General features: G+C 39.6%; 1 protein-coding gene across 1 annotated transcript in view; it reads right to left on the bottom strand.

Annotated features, from left to right (window-relative positions):
• Positions 1-5,450: 5,450 nt before the first annotated feature.
• Positions 5,451-22,194, bottom strand: part of LOC137988157 (uncharacterized) — an 86,023-nt gene continuing 69,279 nt past the window's right edge. Inside the window, exons 17-23 of the mRNA XM_068834212.1 lie at positions 22,096-22,188; positions 19,227-19,751; positions 18,516-18,727; positions 18,326-18,366; positions 8,584-8,680; positions 7,354-7,576; positions 5,451-7,230 (exon numbers count right to left, since the gene is read on the bottom strand). Of these exons, the coding sequence (XP_068690313.1) occupies positions 7,144-7,230; positions 7,354-7,576; positions 8,584-8,680; positions 18,326-18,366; positions 18,516-18,727; positions 19,227-19,751; positions 22,096-22,188 (1,278 nt within the window). The 3' untranslated portion in view covers positions 5,451-7,143. The remainder of the gene's footprint in view (positions 7,231-7,353; positions 7,577-8,583; positions 8,681-18,325; positions 18,367-18,515; positions 18,728-19,226; positions 19,752-22,095; positions 22,189-22,194) is intronic.

Below are 22,194 nucleotides of genomic sequence, written 5' to 3'. Positions count from 1 at the left end.
TGCTTGTGCATATTTTTTGGCCTACACGTAGGTGCCGGGGAACCTTAAAGAATGGATCGTCAAGCAATCGCTGGCCATTTCCGAAATTGTGTGGTCTAAGCAAACAAACACTGTCTCTTTCAATTCAGTATTATATAGGTCTTTCGATGGGAGCCTCTTTAAAATATTACGTTCGAATCTCTAAGGTCCTGAATGTTCTCATTGAGTTGTGCCTAGTAATGCTAATTCAAACAGCATGCTCTGAAAGGGGTAACTCTTGTCTACACAGGATTATGACAGACTTCCGATCATCCCTTGGTGTTTCCACTGTTGATGCCTTAATGTTCATATCGCTGAATGGGGCGACCATGCTGAGTACAATGCAACTATAGCAGTTGCAAGATGGCTTGATTCAGGTTAAACTCTAAGGAGGCCAGAAATAATGGACACATGAAGTTGTGTTTTTAGGAGTCTGTAACATCTCTTTATTGAATCATCGGTGTCAGACTCTTTGCTTTAGTGACTTACATGTATTTCATGTATGCATGGCAATATCGGTAAAACGACTAAGATCAGAAAGAGTCGACATAAAAAAATGTAACACATTTTTTTTCAAGATTATTGTCACTGTACATTAATGTCTGATCTATTAGATTGTCGGTTAGCCTGGTCAGTGTCTGTCACTCGTCTTTGACTTTCTGCCAGTGGTATTATGGAGTTTCATGATGACATCAATGAAATTTAATTGTAAAAAGATATTGTAACAAAGAAAGGTTTTGAAAAATATTTCAGAATAAAATAAAGCGACAAAAAAACATGACGTTTAGGCGACGACATGTCACCATTATCAAATGTAAATTATTCTAAGTTAGAGAGTGGGAAAATACATTACAATAAACGAGGCGCGGGAAAACAAGCGAATGAACAGAATTTAAATAAACAGTTCCGTTGGAATGGAGTCATTTTGAGTGTTCAGAGTCGGTCTCTTTTTCCTTATTAAAAGCATCTCATAAATAAGGCACTCAAACTTTCCGCGGCATTTCTTTAAGGTGATAAATTGCTCGTGCAGATTGTTGCATCTTTGGTTGTGTTTTTCCTTCAGGTGTTTACCGATGACAGAATATTTATGCTCCTCAATGCGCACGTGTAGATGACGGATGGTGTAGCCTATATAATCCAAATCACACAAATTACATTGAAATTTATAGACAGCGCATCGTTGTTTTACAAGTGAGGGCTTTGTTTCCTTAACTTTGAAATGTTCAGAGATTTTCCTACTTGTGAAAAATGGTTGTAATACACGATCGATTTTCCTTCCAAGGTCGCGTACTTGCCAGTGCACGGAGTCGGCGGATTTCTGATCTTTGAAAGGCAAGGTTATTCGTACAGGGCTGTCGACTGGCTTAATATGGTTTGGTTTTGGTCTTGGAGCGTGAAAACTCTTAAAAGTAGAATCAATACGTTTTGCAGAATATTTCGGTTTCAGAAACATTTTTATTAGATAATGGCATTCTTTGGAGAAAATGTCCGGTGAGGATGACAAGTCTTTCCTCATTTATTCTAATGTATTCCCACTCTCTATCCTATATATAACGCTACCTAACTTACAATAATTTGCATTTGATAATGTCGTCGCCGAAATGTCATGTTTTTATGTTGCTACTTTTTATTCTGAAAATAATATTGTCTTGCTGCAATCAGGAAGGACTACCACAGATTTACCCAGGACTAGTAAATTGTCAGTTCAACGAGTCCCAGCGATTTAAAAAGTTAAGGCCGAGCACTGATACAAGGTAACAAACGTTTTCGTAAAAATTATCAACACATTTGTATTTAGTTGTCTTTTACTTAAAATTATCAACTATTTCCAAAGCCCACGGTGCTTTTGTTCTTTTTATTTTCACATCCCGTTCTGGGGGCACTGGACGAAGGGGCGCGGAGCTATAGGGTTTGGACCCTCTGCAACCTTTTCGTCCGAAACATTTTGGGCACCGTAAAAACGTAGGTATTCGGGTCTTTCGAACCCTGGAATCAAACTTCCGTCTCCAAGCAGTTCTAGCAGAGGGTCCTAAAGCTCCATTGTATATATAACAAAACGTATTTCTTTAATTGGGTGTTTTTTTTTCGGTCCCAGCGAGTGTGGGTCAGAAAGTGTATACAGTAGTAATCGTATTTCTGTAATTAGAACCTTTTTCGGTGCCGGCCTTCGGCCACACAAAGGTGATGTTGGCGTCCTCAGTAGTAACAAAGGCAAGGTATTGTGGAAACTTTTTTTTTTTCTCATCGCGGTCTTTCCTACTGCTGTGTTAGCCTCCCTCCCAGGTGCCTAGAAAAGTTTCTTTTCCCTGGCAACTTGTACCATTTCCCCAACCAATCCGTCTTACCATTGTCCTCTCCCAGTTCACCTCCACTGATAACAATCTCCTTTCCTGTTATCTGATATTAATTATTTTCATCCTTTTTTCTTATTTCACTTCTCCAACCGACCAGCCCACCTGTTGCACCATAGAAGCTACGTATACTGTACCATCCTTCTTTACAAACTCAAATAACTCTACTACTGTTATGCCAATGCACTATCTTCGACGTAATGGAGAACATAGTTCAAATGCAGCTTGCACTTTTATAAAAATTACATAAATTAAGGAATTGATTTATAATTCTTATCATTATGTGCTCCTTTTCTCCAAAATGCCAAGACCTATAGCTATTTCTAATATATGGCTAGGCTTGTTTACTTATGAGCTAACTTTTCTTGTTTTCTTTCTTTTTTTCTTGTTTGCCGAGAATACGCTTAAGATGTTCATACAACTTATTCCAAAATGGCCTCAATTTTAGTATTCCTTTGTTTCCATAACAATTAGTCCCTATGGCCTCGCTTTCAGACCATTTCAGAATGTTTAACCTTGAACGAGGCTATAGGGGCCAATTTGCATGGAAACAAAAGAATACCAACATGGCGGCTGTTTTGGAATAGGTGTATTCTTCTACAAGTTCCAAGGCTTTTCAAGGCCAATACCTTACAATTTTGCTTTGAAGACAGTTTTTAAATGGTTAACCAAGTCCTTAGACTGATTGGGGTCTCGGTAGAAGCTTTGCTGTGACAAAATATGAAGTCAAAATTGTATCCCAGGGAAAGAGAAAACCCAGAAAGTAACAGATCTGATATATCCAGAAATGCACATATTTAGATGCACGCCGATCTTGGTAAGCGCAGTGTTCTATAGGCCACTCCGAGTTCATGTCTGCTTCCTCTTCAAAGCGAGTCTAAGTGCAAAGGTTTTGTTATGAAAATTAGTTTTCATTCATATGTAAAGTAGAACTAATAACCATCACAAAAACTTCGCACTTAGACTCGCTTTGAAGAGGAGACATACGTGAACTCGGAAATGGCCTATTGCTCTTCCGTACAACTTTGACATCACTCGTTTCTAGAAATGCAGACAATTGTACAGTTTCAAGCTCTCTATGACCGCTGAATAAAAACACTGAGGACGCATGTTTACAGAGTTAGGCTCCACCTGAAGTGATTCGGAATATATTCACAATTTCCAGCAAGATGATTTGTTTATCACTCTGTCTATTGTTCAGTTTTCAAGTTCAGCCACCTTCCTGCCGGTATTTGGATGAGATGGAGGTTAACTCTGTAAAAATGCATCCTCGGTATTTTTATTCAGCTGTCATGGAGCCCTGAACTGGACTATTAAAATCATAAAGTGTCCCCTAAACTCCGCTGAACAAGGAAAAATTATCAGCTGCATGAACCCTAAATAACCTGGATAGTATGCGAACCCTGAAACATAGCTTGTTCTTTCAAACAGGTTGCAAGAAGCTCAGAATTAAGGGGTCACTCAGTATTAGATATCAAAATTAGGCGTACATCTAAATACGAACATTTGTGACGTGGATTGAAGTTTGAAATGCTTAGCAGGTAAATTCGTTCTTAAGGTGAATTTAAGTATAAGCTCGTACCTGGATTCTCCAATTACAAGCACTCAGAAATTATTTTTCTAAAGACGTGACCATGGTGGAATGCCGAGGACAACGGATTGCCAACAAAAAAGGGGTTGTCTGGTACCAAATTGAACGGGCTTCAGGATTGGCCAGAAAAACAATAGAACGAACAAAGATAACAATGGATTTGGCAGAAAAAATAGAATGTACGACACTATACAGCCAATGAAATATAGTGTTCAACAAGAGTTGCGACCCTACCCAAAAAACTAGAAGAAATGAACTATTAAAATAGGGAAATAAATTATGATGATGATGATGATGACGATTAGTATGTCCTAGCCGTAATTGCAGCTTTTTAATGTGTTTCATAATTGGCTGACTTAGGCAAGCCAACTTATGCAGCAAAAGGAATCACGAAAAAACGGAGCACGGAAAAACTCTGGTCTGAGCTTCCACTCATGAACAGTGCAAGTAAACTTGCCTTAACTGGCTAGGAGCGCACCATTGTGTTCATTTGAGCTAAGTGGACCATTAGATGGCGGGGAGTGTACCTGGGGCTATGATTAAAAGTCCGAGCTTCTGTTCCTTTCCTTCTGGTTAATGGCTAGGATCGATTACCAGCCGCTGTTTCGAGAAATGAGCCAGCGCTCACTCCCAACCCCACGACTGGACTCGTGAAGTGTGCCATTGTTGATCTCCGCCAATCAGAGACTTTCCTGCTCAAATCGAGTAGGCATAAATTATCTTTTCTATAGGAAATGTTGAAATGTTGAAATTGCTCACTCCCAACCCCACGGCTGGACGCGTGAGGTGTGTCATTGTTGATCTCTGCCAACTAGAGACCACTGCTCAAATCGAGGAGGGATAAATTATATTTTTATAGGAAATGTTGAAATTGTGGCTGAGAAGGTATTCTTTTTCGAGCTTTACAGTGCTTTCAGGGTGGGAAACTTCCAAGATTTTCACAAAGGAAAGTGTTCGATAAGCTGGAAAATGTTTTTGTGTCGTTTTCTACCGCCTGGGCTCGGAAACTTCACTACTTTTCCAGTTGGCGCCAAGGGCAAAATACTACTTTCCAATCCATTGCTATTGCAATTCTCCTCAGACGTCACTAATGCAAGAGGTCGTAGACAAAACCCTGACCCCCAGGGCATGGACTTTCCCGATAGCCTACGTATACCCAAATGGACTCCCCTAAAAATACTATTTGGAATGAATAAGCCTCAAGTCTCAAATTGTGCATAAGCCTGAAACACCCATTTTAAACGACGTTAATCAACAGTGTTTAAGTCTAAACACCGATTTTAAAAAGGTTAGCTTTCGATAATTGTTGTGAGACCAGTGTAATTCCTGAGTTAGAAGCATGTGGCCGTGTGACGATAGCCAAGGAGACTCCCTTGGGGAAAACAAAAAAAGAAAAGAAAGGACAGAAAAATACCAAACCCCTTCCCTCGATCTTGCAAGAAACGTCATAAACAAAAAGGTGTATGCTAATGACTAATTTATTACGAATTACAAGATTACAAAATAAGGTACTTAGGGTAAAAAGTCTGCGAGAGAAAAAAACAAAACTATTCTTAATCTTACTGCTACTACAAATGGCCTTAAACTGAAATAATAAAATTCATTTCTACACTGCTCCTCTTAAAGTCAAAGCCACCAATAAAGAAACCAACAAGCCGCTGTTCCATGACAATTTCATCCGCACGTTTGTACTAATTCTTCCGTTGCTTTTGCTTTTCTCGACTCTTCCTTTCGATCGACACTTCTGCACTATCTTGTAGTTGCTTTTGCTTTTCTTAGCCCTGTTGCTACTGCTGTTCCCACTGCTGCTTCTGCAGACAAATGGGTCTCGTCTTTTATTCAAAACAGCTTCCACCACTAGGTCTTAGTGGTGTCTTTTCACTCTTCGTTCTCTCTTTCTGTGCCTTTCCCTTGTGCTCTCATCATCCAAACCTTAACTTTCTCGTTACCTTCTTCTCCAACTGGCCGCCAACGCCACGTCTTTTACAAATATATAGTTTCACTAATTTATTAAAATTACAGTATGCATTTTACGTGACTACATAACAACACAGAGAAGTTCATTAACACTAAGAGAGGTAGCACTCTACTCCAAGGAATTAAAATGACGCTTATCGGCAATATAGTAAATTTTAACGACTACAATATGGCACCACGACAACTAAAAAGTTAAACGTGAAAGGGAAAAAGAAAAAAAAGAAATTTCATGACAGGCCGTACGGACAAAAATAAACAAGGTACGTTCAATGCTAATTTTAGGGTAGCCTTGGGTAGTCCATAGATTTGGGGTCATTGTTTTGTCCACCACCAATTCAAGAGCAAGTAAAATTTCTCAAGACCAACTGAGTTTACTGCCGAGTTATTTGTTGGTGGCAGACCGATGAGGCCGACTAAGAGATCTGAACCTGCCAAGAGTGATTTTGTTAATGATTGCTGGTTGAATTCGAACTCACATTATATTGACCATTTAACCACAAACTCAAGCTCGCATCATCTGAAAACTTCACAGAAACGTTTTACGCATTGTTATGTTATTACTGTTTTATGAAAATAAATGTTTTGAGATGTCTGACGCCATTTCCCAGCAACTGTTAACTTTGCATAAATTACATTTTGAATTTACGTCACAGACACAATCTATTGCTCACGCGTCCAGCCATCTCTTCGCCGGGAGGATACCCGAACTTGAGTGAGCGGCGGAAATCGAGCCTAGTTATTTTCCAAACAAAGTCAAGACAAGGAAGATCTTTAAGCTTTAACTTGTTAAAACCTGCTGCTCTCTGAATGAACATGAGCCGGACAGTGGGCAATCTCTTTGGTGATGCGTCTTTATTAGACAGTGTAATATTAATAAATGAATAAATAAATAATAAATAAATAGCTTTAGAGCAATCTGACTACAATGGCTATCCAAAATCTAGAAAACTAAGAACAAGGTTTATATTGCTAAGCTAATAGCTTTTTCTGATAAGTTACTTCAACTAAAAATATTCATAGCTGTGTTATGCTAGGCCACGCATTTGTTGACAAGCGGAAATCATTCATTTCATAGACTTGCCATGGACACATGGCAACCTGGTGATTTTCCTGTTTGTTAAGCTTTTGATGTGTCCGGTCTCTACCAACAATGAGATCAAAGTCGGTTTAACGAGTTTCACGAGTCATCGCCGTACATCTTAGATGTCATATGATAAGACTTGCCTTCGACACATCCTGTGGTTTTTCAACTTGGATTTTTACTGGTTCATCAGCTTCTGCTTCATTTGACCCCTGCGAAGATCAAAGGTATGATAGTATATGGTTTGAAGGTAATTTCATTGCACAAACTTAGATCTGTCGTGCAAGGCCAAGCACAAGTTTACAATTGCAAGAAGCTCCTATTTCAAAACTCACAATGATCACATGCGGTAGATGTACAACATCGAGGTTGTCAAGTTCGTCAACTTCTGCCGTCTTTGACTCCTGTGTCCGATAATAATATTTCGATTCGTCCTTTTTGCCAAAGTCAAAGTAGTCCTCTTGCTCATCCAGCATATCGTCAAGTCTCCTATACAGCCGCTGAAAGCTTGGCCGTTCATCTGGGTCCTGGTTCCAACAGTCTGTCATTAAGGCGTACCTTAAACATGAACAAAAATGAAGTTTCTTTTTCTGTGTAGGAAAATTGATGATCTTCATATAACCTGCTAACACTGTTTTCTGAATAGGACATGTTTTGTAGTTCTACCTGTAATAAAATACCCAAACGCTTTTATACGAAGTTTTCGGAAATCCATGTAATTGTTGTAGGTCCATTCAATTCTTGCGTCGTTCAGGAAGTGTGAGTCAGAGGAATAGGAAACTAAGGCCAAACCAGTAGTTTTGTACATCTTTGATTTCTGTGAGGCCCGATTCAACAGATCGCTTTTCAATGGCGTCGTGACAAATTTCAACTTTGTTACCTGGCAATTAGCTTAGTAGTTATCTTGAAGCATTTCGTGTTTTACAAGACGGATGTAAATAGATCATGAAACGGATGCATGAAAATAGATCAAACAATTCACTCTCAACATGAAATTCTGAACATTGCTCCTTTGACCGTTTGTACCAGACCTCTGTTAAAATGGTTTCAGGTAATGTTTGGTGTAGGCCCAGACACAAATAGCCGGACTATTTTGTAGGATTTTTGGAGCATCAGGATAACTTTTAGAAATTTTGTGGATAAATAGAATTAAATGGGATTTGTGGAGGATTTTAGATGGTTTTGAAGAAAATTTGTTCTATTTTCTTTGCGTCTTTAGTTAAACTTCCTACGAAATGATGGTTTTGTCCCATTGTTTACTAACTGGATAATGCATCCCATCATTCCAAAGGAAACAAGTTTCAAACATGGCGGAGGAGCCAAGTGAAGCTTCAGTGAGTTCAATTTTTATAGAAGATGACGTAGAGCCCAGTGCCACTCGAAAAAGGAAGGTCGTCTCGAAAAAAATTGTGAGGCAGACATTCTTAGAAAAGTTTGGGATATTTAGGGATTTTTAGAAAATTTTTGGGATATTTAGATATTTTTGGAGGGATTTTCAGGGAAAAAATGGAAATTTCTGTACAGATCTTTAGGGCATATTTTTGGATATTTGTGTAGGGACTTACACATGGTTTGTGCACATGTCTGGTTTTTCCAGTCTGTAACCTCTCTTCAAACTCTCCAAGAGCTGTTTGTGGTTCAGCATAGCGTAAGGTGAGCCCCCTGTAAATTATTAGCACGAAATGTCTCGAGACATGTACACCACATAATCAAAGCGAGGCTTTTTACTGAGAAAACCCGAAATCAAGCCTTAAATATAATTTTTTTGAAGATTTCATAACTGTTGAACTTCACCATAAATAATAAGAAAGTGCACATTTAGATATGGTAACAAGCATAATGTTCGTCTTGTTCAGTCAGTCAGTCAGTCAGTTATTCAACAACTAAAGGTTAACCTACAATAAAAAACGTTCTCTGGCTAAAAATTTTCAAAAAGAATATAAGCTTTCGGCTGTCGATCTACAGCCTTCCACGGATAAAACGTTGAATGTGAATTAGTGAAATATATACAGAAAAGGCGAGATAAAAATGATAAAAAGAACAGAGTAAAGGTATGAAAAATGGTGGCTATTGTTTAAAAAGAATTTTATACTGATTAGGAATCGGCTTAAAGTTATTGTCAGCATGCTTGGTAGAAGAGGTGTGCCAGGCCTCTAGAGTTTTCCTAACACGAAAAGAGCCTTTGTCTATAACTCGTTGGTTTGGAAAATTTCTGCTTTAAGATATTGGAAATAACAAACCAACCACACATGCCATCCCTTCACCTGAAGAATTGGTTGGCATGTTTTTTAAATGGTTTACGCCTCAAGAGAACCCTAACGGTTTTGCTGTCCTTCCTTTTATCAATGGTGTTACGCAACCTCTAACAAGAATTCTTCGAAGACACGATATCCGAGTTGTAAATAAGCCCCTCAAGACTTTACAACAAGAATTCCTTTCTCCTAAATTCAGACCAGCTATTGAACACCAACCCAACGTGGTTTATAAAATACCCTGTGCCGATTGTGATTGGTGTTATATAGGTGAAACTGGCCGTTGCTTTGAAACCCGCAAGAAAGAACACGTTAGGAATGTAAAAACATGTGCTAATGGGTCAAACATTGCGAAACATGCGTGGTCTTTCGGTCATCGCATTGATTTCAATCATTCTCGAGTTATAGACAAAGGCTCTTTTTGTGTTAGGAAAACTCTAGAGGCCTGGCAGACCTCTTCTACCAAGCATGCTGACAATAACTTTAAGCCGATTCCTAATCAGTATAAAATTCTTTTTAAACAATAGCCACCATTTTTCATACCTTTACTCTGTTCTTTTTATCATTTTTATCTCGCCTTTTCTGTATATATTTCACTAATTCACATTCAACGTTTTATCCGTGGAAGGCTGTAGATCGACAGCCGAAAGCTTATATTCTTTTTGAAAATTTTTAGCCAGAGAACGTTTTTTATTGTATTTTAATATGCCTAATCCTGGCTGCGCTTCAATTTTTAAAGGTTAACCACTCAAATTGTGTGTGTAGTGAGTCCTTTGGACGGTTGCTTAAACTAGTTGGGCGGCCAGACTTGGTTTCCCTTGTTTGTTTACTCATTCAGTCTGATAGTCTGCTAGTGAATGTTGCCGGTCAGACATCCAGTCTTTGAGTGACTCATCTAGTCGGCTAGTTAACCACCCAGCTGGACGGCCAACCTTGACCTTCCTTCCTTTGTAAATGCAGTCAGTCAGTCAATCAGTCAGTCGGTCTGTCACCCAGGTAGACAGTTGGACAAACAGCCAGTTGGTGCGTCTGCCAGCTAGATCAATAGATAGCCAGACTTTTCACACTTCTTAGTTAAAATACTTATCCAACCACTCAGAGCATGAGTCCATCCAGTTGTCAGTCAGCCTAGGCCTGTCCAGCCAGCCTTCCTTCCTTCCCCCTTTGCTCTTTCATTAAATTTTTGAGGTGTCATAAAGGGCTGTCCAATTCCACCGTATATTTTACGCGTAGGTGATGGAAAAATAAATTTCAAATAGCACACAAGCATAAGAGGTATCTTTTCAAATAACCACGAGGTAAAAACTAGCCAAAATGACGATGATACTACATTACTTTTTGATGTTTTAGAGAATCCGTGTCCCCGAGTTACTTCAAGAGTTGAGCAAAATTCTAGGCCCGGAAGGATTGTTGGGCAGGGAAATATGTCACAACCATTTTTTGCAAGAAATAACTTTAATCAAACGAAGCTTTGATCCTCGCAGTTTCAAAGCAATTGCGTACAGAAGCCTGAAACATTTAGGGGTTTGAAATCGCGACCTCGCGATGCTGGTGCAACGCTCTAACCAACTGAGCTATGAAGCCACTGATGTTGGGGGCTGGTCATTTGTGCGTTCAAACGTTCCCGGAATAGATGAACTGACGAACGAAATGATTTATGAAATGAATCATATATTGAAGTGCGGATATGAAATCAAATAAAGCTATGATCCTCGCAGTTATGAACGCAATCTAAGCAATTGCCTAAATTGAGTTCAAATAACTTTAAATTTTCATCATTTCACTTTCACTTCTTTTGCCAGAGGGGGGAAAACAATCTACATACACTGTAGTTTATTTGTTTTTTTCTTCCATATATACTTCGCTCTACTTCTATGTATTGAGCACTGTTTTACGAAATCAACTTTCACAAGCTGGCCAGTATTTCTGGTTTAGCAGGAGACTGGGAAAGGTACCGTTCATCTCGCGAAATGGTGAAATTAAAGTTGAGAGAAGCCAAAAGAGACTATATTAAAAAGGAGATCGAAAATAAAAATAAACAGTCCATGTGGAAAACCATCAGGAATAGTCTTCCTCGGAAGAAGGTGTCAAACGCAGTATATACTAGGGATATTAAGTCTCTAGCTAATGATTTCAACAAATTTTTCACCACAGATCTTTTGATGCCAAGAAAATCGCCAATGAAAACACTATACCGCTGACTCAGTCTAACTTACCTTCAATAAGCATTCATGAGTCAGATGAATGTTACTTTCATCCTATGACGTCACATAAATTACGTAAAAATGTTCAGTCTTTTCCATCGAACAAGCCACCAGGATGGGACAAAGTCTTAATGTCAGTCGTCAAAGATGCCCACAATTCTACATGAGCTTACATGTGATAACTGAACTAGATAATTCTTCACTGCTGGCGTCTGTGTTTCCGGAAAAGTGGAAGCAATCGAAAGTTATTCCTTTATTAAAAGAAGGAGACGATGAAATAGCTAATAATAATCGTCCAGTTTCTCTGCTACCAGCAGTCTCAAAAATCCGTGAGTGAGCAGCTTTAAACCAACTTATGGAATATATATCACGTCTTACAATCTACCAAAGCGGAAATAAAAAGCTGCATTCCACAGAAACATTTAACATCTTTATAACAGAAATGATCTTTGGCGCAATTGATAGCAAATGTCTTACTGCGCTAGTACTATTAGATATTTCCAAGGCCCTTGATAATCTGGACCACAACATACTGCTCTGTAAATTACGGACTCTTGGCGTATCAAAACGTTCTATCGAATGGTTTAAAAGTCAGATGTCAGTCAGTTCGCATTGGTACTCATTTATCACACAATACAGTGGGACAGAGTGTTCCACAGGGCTTGATTCTCGGAACAACATTGTTTAACAATTATATCAATGACCTTCCTGGCATTCCAAGAGTATGCTCTGTGGAATCGTATGTGAACGATTCAAAATTTTATTTAACACTTCCACTTAGACCTAAGACCGCTATGGCTCAGCATTCAGTAGACCTAAAAACATCGCTACCTAATGTTGTTCAAACAGTCTTTTAGTAAATCCCAATAAGACTAAGTTACCAGTATTTGGAACACGTCACATGCTTGCTAAGTAACTTCAAAGCATCGCTTCTTGGTAAAGAACTGTTGTCAGTGCCTACTGCAAAGGATTTGGGTGTTGTTATCAATTCAACTCTAAATGTATTTCAAGCCTTTGCAAAATCAATCGCATGAAAGACAGAAAGACTCTTTCCAGTATAATTAACGCTCTAATATTTAGTAGACTCTTCTATTGCTCCTGTGTATGGGGTAGTACGTCTAAGAAGAATATTCCTAAGCCACAGAAGGTCCAGGACTTTGGTGCACGCATTATCACATCATCAAGGAAGTACGACCATATTCAACCAAATTTAAAGGAGTTACGCTGGTTATCTGTCGAAACTATAGTCAAGCTTAAAGATGCCGCGATGATGTTTAAGTTTATGAACGGGTTAGCACCTAAATATCTTAGTGATAAACTCATTCGTCGATCAAACGTTCACTCAAGTAATACAAGGAATAAATCTAAATTAAACACTCCTTTGTGTAAATCCGAAACAGGTCAGCGTAGCTTCGTCTATAGAGCTTCTACAATTTGGAATAACGTACCTGATGACGTGAGAAATATCCTACATTTAAATGTCTTTATAAGATCGTTTAAGGAAATGCTTTTTAAATGTGTCTACCATTGTTATTTTATATTACACTTCTTAGATCTGTACATGGCAACTTTTTATATTGAAAACATTTGATCTGAAAAGCCATTGTTGAAGAATTTAATTAAGTTTATTATCATCATCATCATCATCATCATCATCATCATCATCATCATCATCATTATCATTATCATTATCATTATCATTATCATTATTAGCCTCATAAGTCAAGATTTAAGTGCTTCTAAACCACGAAACTACTGAAGAGCCAAAGCATCAACCGATTACACAATGTCGAGAAAACCAAAAGTGAAATGGACTGAACAAATGAACAGAGACGTTCTAGAGTGTAAACGACAAGCACAGGTTTTGGCTGCATCTGATAATGCACTGTGTAATATCAATGGCAGGAAGAAAGGTTATATCAAGATTATGAAGGAACTATGGGACGAGAAAGGATATGAACATCTTGGTTTTAAAGAGAAAAATCTAAGAGATCAAGCTTCGTGGCTGGAAAAGAATCAGGAGGGCTTAATCCATGCTATTGTAAATGTTTCGAGAGCGACTGGCATGAGCGAATCTGTCTTGGACACAACTCAGCCCACGTCTAATATTGCGGATAACACGATTTCTTGCGGAGGGCTTCATGACAATCGAAATCAAAACAACGGTGACCAGCAAAGCCAGAAAGCACATAAACGATTGAAGCAATGGGTCAGAAATGCAACACATTGCTCTTAAGGACGGTGCCTACTATTGTTATTGCATATACTTTCTGCGCATCTCCAAAATACTCGGATTTCATATCGGTAGTGCTTACTAATGCACGGATATTTTCGCGCGCTTTCAATTTATGCGGAGAAAGCAGAAATTAGCAAGGGCTCTTGGTATCCAAAAAGAAAATTGGGGTAACCATGCATTTTTCAGAGATAATTAAGCCTTAATTTGGAAAGGAACGCCATACATTGCTTTGTATTTTAAAGCTTTTTGCTAATATTGTTGATTACTTATCTTTGAAAAATGCATGGTTACCGCCAATTTTCTTTTTGGATTTTAATTTCACTTGTTGAGATCTGCTTTTGCCGCATATTCATAAAACCGCGCAAAAATACCTTTAAATTAGTAGGCACCGTCCTTAAAGCAGCTATTGTCCTCCTCGCTGTTGGGTTACAAAGACCGAGCCAGAAATCTAAGGCGAAGGAGCACCAAGAGTACCTGGCTAAACGTCTGGCATTGTGGAAAGAGGGCGAAATAGATGTCCTGGTGCGTGAAAGGCGGATGATCCAAAAGCGTCTTACCAACTCCCGTAGAGCTATCAAACCCAATAAAGCAAATTTTTTTGCAAACCTTGTCATAACAGGCTAAATTAATTCAGCCTTGCCATACGTCAGCGATGAGACGACGGGAATATTCTGTCCTTAAGCGAAGACGTCATGAGACAACTTAAGGAAAAGCACCCTGCAGCACAGGACGCCTCCCTACGTTCTCTACTCTTTGGCCCAATCGAAGACGTTCCAGGTACAGTGTACTACAAGATCAATGGGGATATGGTTCGTGATTTTGCTTTAAGGAATATGCTTCTGGCGGACCTTCGGGTGTAGACGCTAATGGCTTTAGGAGAATGCTTGCGTGCAAATCTTTCAAGAAATCTGGGTTAGATCTGTGTACAGCTATAGCTACAATGACCAGACGATTGTGCACAGAATATATTGACCCTCTTAGCATCGAGGCAATGTTAGCCAATCGTCTGATTCCATTTGACAAAGAAGAGGGCGCGGTCCGGCCGATTGGCATTGGTGAAGTAATACGGAGGATAATTGCGAAGTGCGTGATGAGAGTAACAAAACCCGATGTCGTCGATGCAAGCTTTCTGCAGTTGTGCGTAGGCCATAAGAGTGGGAGTGGGGAGGCCATTCACGCAATGTGCAATATTCTTGACGCTGATGACACGGATGCTTTTCTTCTTGTTGACGCCTCTCTAATGCCTTTAATGCCCTGAACAGAGCTGCTGCGTTGCACAATACCAGAGCGCTATGTCCAACCACAGCTACTTATGCGATTAACACTTACAGGCAGCCTGTGAGTCTCTTTATTATAGGTGACCAAAAACTCAGCAGAAGGCACCACACAGGGGGACCCTCTCGCTATGAGCATGTACACCATTAGTCTCCAGCCACTGATAACGGGTCTCCACGTCTCATGCGCAGCTAAACAGTGTTGGTTTGCTGACGATGCAACGGGAAGTGACTCGCTTAAAGATGTGCGGAAATGGTGGGACGAACTATCAGAGAGTGGTCCGGCGTTAGGGTACTTCCCTAATGCAAAAAGTTCTGTTTGATCATTAAACCTGATAAAGAACACGCTGCTATGGAGGTATTCGGCGACAAACCTCATGAGGGCCCCAAACATCTTGGTGCAGCTGTTGGGTCGAGGTCATTTCATGAAGAGTACATGGGCGAGAAGGTAGAAGACTGGGTAACCCAGGTCACCAAACTTGCAGAGTTCGCCGTATCACAACCTCAGACGAGCTATGCAGCGTTCACGTTTGGGCTGCGGCACCGATGAACGTATTTCGTAAGGACACTGCTCGATATTAATTATTTTTTAGAGCCTTTAGAGCGTGCGATAACCGAAGTCCTCATACCATCTATAACGAACCACGCAATAACTGAAACCGAGGGCGAACTCCTTGCGCTTTCTGTGTGCATGGGATGGCTTGGGCTTATAGATCAAGTCAGAGCCTCACCCAAAGAATACGAGGCTTCCGTCAGGGTCAAAGGTCCCCTAGTAAGGCAAATTGTGGAGCACGTGCATCAGACCCTGGATGCATCTGATATTAGAACATTGCAAATAAGCGCACGTAAGGAGAAGGATGAGTGCACGGATGAGAGGCTAAAACGGGTGAAGACCTCTCTGCCGACAAGAACCAAGCGAGCTATACAGGTGACAGTAATTCCCATCAAAGACTTGAACTTCCATGTTAATAAGAGAGAATTCAGGGATGCGATAGAGTTGAGATATGACTGGGAAATCACTGACACACCAAAAATGTGCGTGTGCGGAGACAAGTTCTACGCAGATCATGCAATGATATGCCCTTATAACATAAGGGCAAAATGTTCTTGTTACTGTCGACGCATATCGAAAACCAGTTGGGCAAACGAATTAACAAACACTTGTACATTTTAGAGCAAAACAAACAAATAAATCAACTTTTTTTATACGTCCAAAAGGGTACAGATAATTGTTATATAATTCCAGTTGACAATAAAAATTCGATTTTTATTCCTGAACAAAAGAAAAAGCCTATTAAAAAACTTTTTGAAAATAACAAACGGTTCAGCGCCCAAGGAAAGAATTTGTAGAGTAATTTCTCTCACTTAGTATGAGCTATTACTGGTATTCTCTATTATCGTTGTCGTTCTCTTTTGCTCGCCGTTCGTCTGCATTTGAGTCTCATCATCACGAGACGACTAAAGATATGGCAACCTCGTTCCTAAGGTTTCTCTTGTAACTGGCAAAAAGACCCTGGTCTGGACAGGTCACTTGTGTCAACGACATTTCAATGAACTAGGGAGGGGATCTTCAATAAAAACATTTTTTTCAAGTACTTTTCTCAACATGAAAACAAGACCACTACGCCAAAGACAACCGGCGGCCACATTGTTGTGCGATGTTTCTTCAGGTTGCTGTTTGCAATGGTAGCTATATTCTAATCTAAATTTAAGACTGAAACAAGTGAAATGCCTATTTACCATGGAAGAGATTGTGTCGCTGTTACTCCAACAACAGTAACAAGTTATGATAAATCGACTTTCCGCCACTTTTAACAACGGAGAGACTCCTTCAATTCATGTCGTAGTTCTCATCGTTTCGCCTTTTAGTTCATTATTCAAAGATTAAATCAAGAAATAGTTGGAAATAATCAAGTAACATTCCGATTTCGCTCCCAATTTCAGTCAATCTATTTGCATAGTAAATTAGGGTATTGACCACTTACATTGATATTACGTGAGCCGCATGATAAAGTAAAGTAGGGAAGTGCCGCTTGAGACAACCACACGAGCAATTTTAGGTCATAATTTTGAGTGACTTTTATTCCCTTGTGTAGATGAGTACAATCGGCTAATTTTCATGACAAAGATAGCGTGTTCAAGCAAATGAAAAGGAAACAACCTTTTCCCACCAATGCAATCACAGAGTTTCTCTGACCTAAGAAACCATTAGTTTTCAGGAATTTTTTCTACAGCAAAATTTAATGACGATAGAATAAATGAACGTGTGCAAAGGCTTTTGAAAAACTGTTCATTTAGTTATTGTTGCGGCATATCAGTGCATGATTCATTTCTTAAATTGACGGACAAATCTACAAAACCGATCTAGGCAAAAGCTTTTGGCCATTTAAAAATGGAAAATCTCGAAAAGTGCCTATGATTAGGTTTTAAAACTGGTATTATTCACCCAGTTTGGCTCTTAAAAATGAACAATAAAGAACTCAAAGGAGCCGTTGACCACATTATTTTTATTAAGCTTGTGTGAATCTATCAAAATCAAACGGCTTTATTCACTGAACCTGCCATTCCGTGGAATTTTCAGATGTCTCCAAAAGTAAACCTGAGCTTGTGATCCGTTAAGTTACCCTGAAGTAAAAAGCAGCAATACCTGGAAAACTTTTCGCATGAAAAAAAAAAACACACATTCGGCTAAGAAGAGGGAAAGTTAAACGGAATTCGGAAATTTCTACCTCCATTTACTTGGTATCAAAATGTAACCCATATCTGCTTCTTTGTTTCCGAAGAATCCTTGGAGCTCTTGCTCGATGTGCGAAGAACTGATAAACGTAAATTCGATGCACCTATTTACTCGCCGAATCGATTCTTGTGTTGCCGTTATTGTGGCTTTGGTTACTTTATAACTTTTTTTATAACTTAATAAATGTGGCAAGCCTTATTTTTTGAGATTCCCACCAAAAGTTCCTTTTGCTGCCGAAAGTAGTGCTTTGTTTGCCTTCGAGAAAATGTTTTTTATAATGTACTGCTCCGGTCAATCTGCATAGTCTTCAGCAACACAAAACCGAGCTACCACTCGCCAAGTACGTGTTTTTTGATGTTTGAGGACTTACCCTACTATCCATTTCTCACGCGGCGAGACGTCTTCTCGAGTATGGAACTCGCAACGCGCACTTTTCGCTCTTCTATGAGCTCATAGAGTCAAAGGTAGCTTCTACCTGCCCCTCCAGTCAGTCTTTGTTTTGCTACGTCCCATATTTTGGGACACACGAGACCAGACCAGACCAGGTTGAAGATATGGTACACAAATATTAATTAAAATCTTATAAATAATTTTTGTCACTGACCAAGAGTTGCAATTTCCCACAAGACCACGCCATAAGACCAACTGCAAGTAAAACAAATGGATCAGCAAAACTAAACAGTGTTCGTTTTGGTGCTGTTGCGTAGCTTGGAATTAAAAGTGGAATTCATTAAATGATGAATGCATGATCATCTTGTATTTACTGACTCCAATAGACAAAATCTAATACTCACACATCGCTCTTGGTGGTGAAGATCTCTTCAAAAATTGACTCAGGAGCCATCCACTTCACTGGCACTTTTTTCTGATTATTTGCTTCATAGACTTCATGGTACAACTGCCGCATCAATCCGAAGTCACCAATCTTGACTTTCTTACCATGCCCAACAAGAATGTTCCTTGCAGCTAGGTCCCTGTGGACTAGACCCTTCTGGGAAAGATACGTCTGTAAATGAGAAACAATAACTATGGGTATTACTAGGGATTTGGGATGAAAAGTCCTGACTAGTTGCTTGGGAACTGGAGAATACCAAGGAACACTGCATAAAAAGAGTACTGAGTCTCATAGAACATATCACACCAATTGCACTTCCAGTGGAAGTAACCTTCCAAAAAGGAAAATTAATATTTTCAACCAACAAAAATTCCCATCTGGATGATACTAACACAAGACCATAAAGAAACTGGGAGCAATGACATGTACTGCTATCCCAAGTCGGTCACTACAAAGCGGCACAAAGATTAGAGGACCAATCAAGGCCCTTTTGAACAGATCAAACATTTCAATAAATGCGACGCACAACAATTACAACACTGACTTGGACAGAGTTTAGGTAATCCTGATAATTAGTCACAAAGCCTACACTCTGAAGCTAGCGTTGAGCAATATCGATTGAAGAGCTTATGATAATTTGCTCGCCTCATTCCACCCATTATTCACTTACCATGCCTCGTGCAATTTGCCAGGCAAGTTTTATAAGATCAAGTGGAGCAAATGACTCACAATCCTCATCACATTCATCGCCTGTATTTTCAGTGAGAGCATCTTCCTTGTTTGATGCCGATGACAAAAATACCAAAGGTATCGCATTGGTGTCATCAATGATGTTTTCCTCATTTCCTACTGGATATGTTGAAGAGCAGCTGACCAAAGGAATCGAACTTTCATTATTCTTATCAACAATTAGATCTTCTTCATCGTCTCCTGCAAATGCAGGAGCCGTGCGGGTCAATGGTATTCTGCTTTTACTGTTACCAAAAGTAATAGTTTCATCACATTCTTGGCTTAACAAGGGCATAGTGAAATCATGGTTGTCAGACGTGAGGACTTTTTGCTGTCCTTCCCCAGATGTGTTAGGGCAGCTAATGGCAATCAAGGGTACTACACATCCATTGCTGCTGGAGGTGATTGTTTCTTTGTGATCTTTAGTTGATGTGGAGGGGGAGTAGATCTCACCTGCTTCGCCACCCTAAATGAGAAATATATTCGGTTCAAATTAAAAACAGAACTCATTGCAGTTGAGTTTAACAGATATTCATTGAAACCTTAGCTTTCTATTTCTTTAAATGTCAGATTACTCTTGTCAAATAAGATTTGGCGTAAGCCAATATTTTTAGAAAGTTAGCAGTGCCTCTTTTAAAAGAATCAAAGATGCCAGAGGATGGAAGCTCGTAGGCTTTAAAACATAAAATTTATTTAAGTAGTGCCCGGTTATAAGGGCGCTCTAGGACGAATAACGAAGACGTTGGATGAGTTGCCAGAAAAACTAAATGTTAAAATCAATGCCGTACTCCTACAGAAAACTGCAATGTTGGGAACTACTGTGATTTTTGTGAAAAGTACTTCAGAAACCGGGGGTACTGAAAGTGACCCATGCTCATTCCATGCTCTCTTTGGGATAATGAAAGGCATAACATTAGCTGGTGTTTTAGGATTAAAGATAACATTAATTTCACGACAATAATAATAATAATAATAATAATAACAATAACAATAATATATATCAAATACAAATGAACCCACTAGGAACTCGGAAAAATCCGAGCCCCAGATGGGATTCGAACCCACGACCATCCGTGATCTAGTACGGATGCTCTAACCACTGAGCTACTGGAGACTCTATGGTGAGTCTCCAGTAGACTCACCATATGAGTTATACTGTCAGTCTCTATTTGACTCTGTGGCTGCGTGATGCAGCTCGAGTCAAATACCCACATCTCGCCCTTGCTCACCATAGAGTCTCCAGTAGCTCAGTGGTTAGAGCATCCGTACTAGATCACGGAGGGTCGTGGGTTCGAATCTCATCTGGGGCTCGGGTTTTTCCCAGTTCCCAGTGGGTTCATTTGTAACACCTTGTATTTGATAGATGTTAATCATTGTCTCATAATAATAATAATAATAATAATAATAATAATAATAATAATAATCTTAACAGTAATAATAGTTTTGATAATATTAATTGACTCAAAACTCAAAGGAGGACATTTGATCGATGGCGTCAATACCTGGGCTGTAGGTTTAGTACGCTACAATGCGGGGATTGTGGACTGGGCAATGGAGGAGGTAGCCAACATGGATAGAAGAACTAGGAAGATTTGGAAATGAATGGCTGTCTGCACACCAGGAGTAATGTTGCGAGGCTGTACCTACCGAGAAAGGACGGGGGAAGAGCACTGATCGGCATCGAGGAGTTTGTAAGAAGGGAGGGCAAATCCCTTCATGACTACCTAAGAGAGAGCACAGGGTGGATGCTTCAAGCTGCGTTGAAGGAGAAAGTGATTGTTGAAGAAGAGAGTATGCAGGACTATGAGGGGAGGAGGAAGGACGAAAAACCTACAAGCTGGAAGGAGAAAGCCCTACATGGTGCGTTTGTTCAACAAATATCAGATGAAGCTGGAAAGGAGTCTTAGAGATGGCTCAGTAATGGATTCTTCAAAAAGGAAACAGGAGGTTTGATTCTTGCTGCTCAGAAACAAGCTTTAAGAACAAACTCGATCAAGTACAGCATAGATAAGACCTCAGAGACACCACTGTGTAGATTGTGTGGAGATGCCACTGAAGCAGTACGACACATTGTCAGTGGATGCAAGAAGCTTGCTCAGAAACAGTATAGGAAGCGCCACGACAAGGTGGCCCTGCGGGCACACTGGGAGATGTGCAGGAAGTATGGGATAGAGTGTAATGACAAGTGGTATGACCATCAACCCATGCCAACCGCAGAAAATGGAGAAGTGAGGATTACCTGGGACATGACTGTCTACACAGACAAAGTGCTGAAACATAATCGGCCAGATATTAAACTGGTGCATAAAGACACACAGAAATTTACACTTATTGACATAGCTGTGCCAGCAGACCAGAACATCATCAGAACTGAAGAGGAGAAGGTTGAAAAGTACCAGGAACTAGTATTTGAAATCAGAAGGATTCATGGAGCCTCGCAAGTCACAATAATATCTATCGTGATTGGTGCTCTTGGAAGCATATCAAAAGGTGCAAAGACCTGGAATGTCAAGCTAGATGTACCTGACTTCCTTAGAAGTGTACAATTATCGGCCATCCTTGGAACTGCTCACCTGTTGCAGAAAGTGTTGTGTCTCTAAGCTACGGGGAGTTGCTGAGACATAATAAACATTACCCAGTTGACAGCCGACAACTGGAGAGAATCGAATCGAATAATAATATTACTGATAATTACAATATTATATAATTCTTTTAATAAGGGTTTTAAAACAATGCCTCAAAGAAGTTAAAATAAAGATCTATCAATTCTGCATCGTGGATTTGTTATCACGTCAAAATAGCATATATACCTGGACTAGTGTAGCTGTGTTGCATTCTTTTGTTCCTGTATACTGTTTGTTGCCTTCGGTAATGAAAGCAGCTCCCAAGAAAGAACTTCTAATCTGTGT

This window comes from Montipora foliosa, unplaced genomic scaffold (genome assembly GCF_036669935.1).
Source record: "Montipora foliosa isolate CH-2021 unplaced genomic scaffold, ASM3666993v2 scaffold_409, whole genome shotgun sequence".
Lineage (NCBI taxonomy): Eukaryota > Metazoa > Cnidaria > Anthozoa > Scleractinia > Acroporidae > Montipora > Montipora foliosa.
This window is presented reverse-complemented; position numbering and strand designations above follow the sequence as displayed.